The 4,284-nt window shown below is 41.9% G+C and overlaps 1 protein-coding gene across 1 annotated transcript; it reads left to right on the top strand.

The window, feature by feature from the left end:
- The first annotated feature begins 2,388 nt into the window (after window positions 1-2,388).
- Window positions 2,389-3,763, top strand: LOC125742502 (histone H1.0). Its single transcript, XM_049014570.1, has one exon. The coding sequence runs from the start codon at window positions 2,561-2,563 to the stop codon at window positions 3,161-3,163; it is 603 nt and encodes a 200-aa protein (XP_048870527.1). The 5' UTR covers window positions 2,389-2,560; the 3' UTR covers window positions 3,164-3,763.
- Window positions 3,764-4,284: the final 521 nt, after the last annotated feature.

Genomic DNA, 4,284 nt, shown 5'->3' with positions numbered 1-4,284 from the left:
TTATAAACAAAAAAAGTGTTTTACACACATCGACCCACGTTTAAACGTTACAATATTGATCAGTTTTCCATATGCATTTGGTAATTCTGTCGTCAGTTTTATCTGTTTGGGTGAAATTTGCAGGAATTCTGCAAAATTGAACTTAGCGCGCATCACTTCGCGGAGGTTTTCAGGGAATAAAAGTTAATCGGCCGAGGGATTGCTGCGGAAACCCGGTACGTCCGTGAAGCCGAGGGTGTCCACTTTCATGCTGAGCGGTTCTGCGAGCCCGTTCGACCCCACACTCTGCAAATTTCGCAAGAGATCGAGGAAGAAGAAACACAAACCGGACTGCGAGTGTTTCATAGAGGCTGCTAGATCAGCTGCTGGCAGTTGGTGTTCTCAATCACGTCCGCGCCGAGCCTTGATAAACTCGCAGGAGTAGCTGGGAGAATAAAATATATTTATACGGTGGCGATTGGTCCTTGTTCACTTGTTTTAACTAACTTTTCACTCGAAAACCAATATTAACCCTCTATGGCATGGTGTAACCCTCAGGCAACAAACCACTTTTTTGGCCCACACACTGCCCCTTTAAATTTTTTCCAAAAAAACATCACAGTAAAAGTCTGATGACAAGTCTGTAACCAATAAAATTTGAGGTGGGCGTGGGTTTGACCTTTCGTCTGGGGGTGGAACAGTCCTTTTTGCAACCATAGCCGGCTTGGACACACTGCTAGCAAAAGGTAAGATACATTTCACTTTTTAACATGTTAAAATGTAAATAATTTTGTATAAATAATATCTGTGATGTGCATGAATATGTGAAGAAGCCTATTTAATTGATTAAAGGCACTTTTTGTCTTTATTTATATACTAAAACGGTAGTCTTTCATTTGTTGCCACAGGGCAACATTGCGCAGTTAGACCACTTTCGTTTTAACAATAACATGCTCATGGATGGAGATGTGTAGGGATGCATAGTTATCACCATAATCAATTTTTTTGATGTACTATCTACTATTATTCACAGGAAATGGATGCAAGGACATTTTATGGGTGTAAGGAACATGATCGAATCCCAATGTCTGAGAAGCTGGCTGTAGATGAGCAGATGGTCCCCTTCAAGGGAAGAAATAGACTCAAGCAATACCTGCCATCAAAACCAAAGAAATGGGGCTACAAGATACTCATCTTAGCTGGCTCTGATGGTGTCCCACACAATTTTGAGATTTATACAGGGAGAGCTGTGCAACCCCCTGAGCTGCCAGATGTAGGAGCAAGTAGTACGTGGGTGGGATGTAGGACGTGGATCTTTTGAACAGAAGACGGCTAAGGTTGGAGAAACCACCTTGCATGTTGTGAAGTGGTATGATAACCGTTCAGTCAGTCTTCTCAGTAATTACATTGGAGCACACCCAGTCACCAAGGTTGATAGGTGGGATGGCAAGCAAAAAAAAATCATTCAAGTCCCCTGTCCTGCTGTGGTGAGAGAGTACAATAAGAATATGGGTGGGGTGGATCTGCTGGACTCTCTCATTGCACTGTACCGCAACAAAATCAGATCGAAGAAGTGGTACCACCGGCTGATGTTCCACCTTATCGACATGACCATCGTGACTGCCTGGCTGCTCTACAAGAGAGACTGCAGCAGTGCTGGGATGAGAAAAGACGAACAGATGAAGCTTTACACGTTTAAGTCATATATTGCAGAAAGCTTGTGCAAAAGTGGCAAGAATCTGGAACGTAAGAGAGGTCGTCCCAGTTCCACAATTGCTGGGGAGTATGAAGAAAAGAGGAGAAGAGGACCCGCTACACCTATTCCAGTCCCTGATGTGAGTCTGGATGCCACAGCCCACTGGATGGTCATGGATGAAAAGAAAGGGAGATGCAAGGTACCCGGATGCAAAGGTAGACCTAAAGCCAAGTGCCAAAAATGTGGCGTGCATCTGTGTTTCACATCCACCAGCAACTGCTTCCTGAGGTTCCATACAGAATAATATAGACTGTGCTTTGTAGGGTTGGAGAAACACTGATTCAGTCTTTACCCCACAGGAACATACATTCAGAAACACAAACATACACTGTAGCTAATCTCCAACACACAGATTGATAAACCATCCACTGATGATTGTTGAAATTGTTGTTGTCGTTGAAATAAAACTTTTTAAATTAATTTATTGCTTGTTTGCTTCTCATTCAACTTATTATATAATATACAAAACCTTGGCGTTTTAGTACCCTTGAAGCATCTTGTTGCCCTGAGACAACAGACCAAAATCTGGTGGGGGGGGCTGGGGGGGACACATTTTATGATTAATATTTTATCAAGGACCCCCAAGCTCCCTAAAACTAGAGTCAAATATTTTTTTCCTCCTAAAATAAAAATTCATGCCATAGAGGGTTAACTTAATTAAAATACCCACTGGAAAGACGTCTTTATGAGAAAAATCGACGCTTCTTCCAGATATCTGACCTGGACTATTTGTGACAGACTTGCAGGAGAGAATTCGGGAGTTATTTTGAAGGTGCAAAGACTTAAGATATTTACTGCTATTAATTAAAATACCCCGGGATCACCATGGCAGAGACGGCAGCAGCACCAACATCGAAGGCAAGGAAAACTAAATCCCAGAAGAAATCAGCATCTCATCCCAAATACTCGGAAATGATCAAATCGGCTATCCACGCCGACAAAAGTCGCGGAGGTGCGTCTAGACAGTCTATTCAGAAGTACATAAAAAGCCACTACAAGGTAAGCGACAACGCGGACTCCCAGATCAAACTGTCGCTTAAGAGGCTTGTGGCCACTGGGATCCTGCGCCACACCAAGGGCATCGGGGCTTCGGGCTCATTTAAACTGGCCAAAGCCGAAGATACGAAGAAGGCAGTCAAGCCCGAACCGGTGGAAAAAGCTAAGAAGAAGGTGGTCAAAGCCGCGAAGCCCAAGAAGGTGGCCAAACCCAAAAAGGTGGCCAAATCCCCGGCGAAAGCCAAGAAACCTAAAGCAGCGGAGAAGAAAGTGAAGAAGACGCCGGCGAAGAAGAAAGCGGCGCCCAAGCCGAAGAAACCCGTGAAAAAAGCCAAGGTCTCCAAAGCGGCCAAGGCGAGCAAGCCAAAGAAAGTGAGAAGCGCAAAACCAAAAGCCAAGACCACCGCCAGAAAAGTCACGAAAAAGAAGTAAAGGGACATTCACAAACAAATGACTCTATAAACTACAGAAACACAATGACTGTAAATACTTTGGAAGACAACCTTTTCTTAAATGTTATTTTTGTATCGTTTCACGCGGAATTATCCAACCTTTCCTAACTCATCTCTACACATGTTGCTCAATAGACATATTTTGATCCTGTCACTAAGGATCTCGAATGCAAGCAACGTATTTTTTTTCTGTGACTATATATGATCATTATTTATTCTTGACCGACTTTCTAATAATTTTGAACGACTTGGAAGCAAGTACCTTTTGTGACACGAACTGTAGGCTATATTTATGGTTGGAACGTAGCATTTTCTATGCATGAGGTTTCATATTTAAACTTACATGATCTGTATGACACAGCTTTGATCAGCCCTGTACTGTAGCTTAATATCCCATACAGGCATTTGACGGCGATAGGTTTTGCAGTTATTGATACAGTTCCATTCGAATATCCTGAATAACCTATGCTGTAAATTTTTGACTCCAATACTTTTTCCATTAAATTACATAATTTGTATTTAATAGCTTACGAACCCATCTTTTGAAACGTTTATATTATAATAAATTGTTTTAATCTTATACGTGTGTTTTGTTTGTATGGGGGGGGGGGGGGGGGGATTTTAATCACCGGCTGAATTCCTCTGCTAAGGAGAGAAAATGTAATGGGATAATGTGTTGCTGTTGCATTATTAAAAGTGGAGAGAGTGCGCATGCGTCCATTTCTGTTACGTGCCATGTGGGCTAAGTATTAATGAAGACTTGGTACACGATTACATTTAAGTTAATAAAGTCAGTTGCTATACATTTATCAAGCTACAGCTTCAACGTAACTGTGAACATTGCAAATGCCCAATGCCGCACCCTACAGGAGTTTTTAATAAATGCATTCATTAACTGGAAATTTACATCGGTGTTACCGTTCCGCCCAAAATGCTCGAAGCAGTCTACGAGTAATTAAAATAACGAAGAAGGTGGTGTTATTGATGGTTACCAGTTGTTACTCTGCTTGTCGACTTAATCTGTGCTCAATTCATTAACAGCATTCATTACGTGCAATATTATTACCAGTTGGCATATTGTGAATAATTTATACGCCTATT

Source organism: Brienomyrus brachyistius, chromosome 5, assembly GCF_023856365.1.
Source record: "Brienomyrus brachyistius isolate T26 chromosome 5, BBRACH_0.4, whole genome shotgun sequence".
NCBI classification, from domain to species: domain Eukaryota; kingdom Metazoa; phylum Chordata; class Actinopteri; order Osteoglossiformes; family Mormyridae; genus Brienomyrus; species Brienomyrus brachyistius.
Note: the sequence above shows the minus strand (reverse complement) of the source record. Positions and strands in the feature narration are given on the sequence as shown.

Bases quoted from the DNA above. Each gene is read 5' to 3' on its own strand.
- LOC125742502 (XM_049014570.1), top strand. From the start codon at position 2,561: ATGGCAGAGACGGCAGCAGCACCAACATCGAAGGCAAGGAAAACTAAA.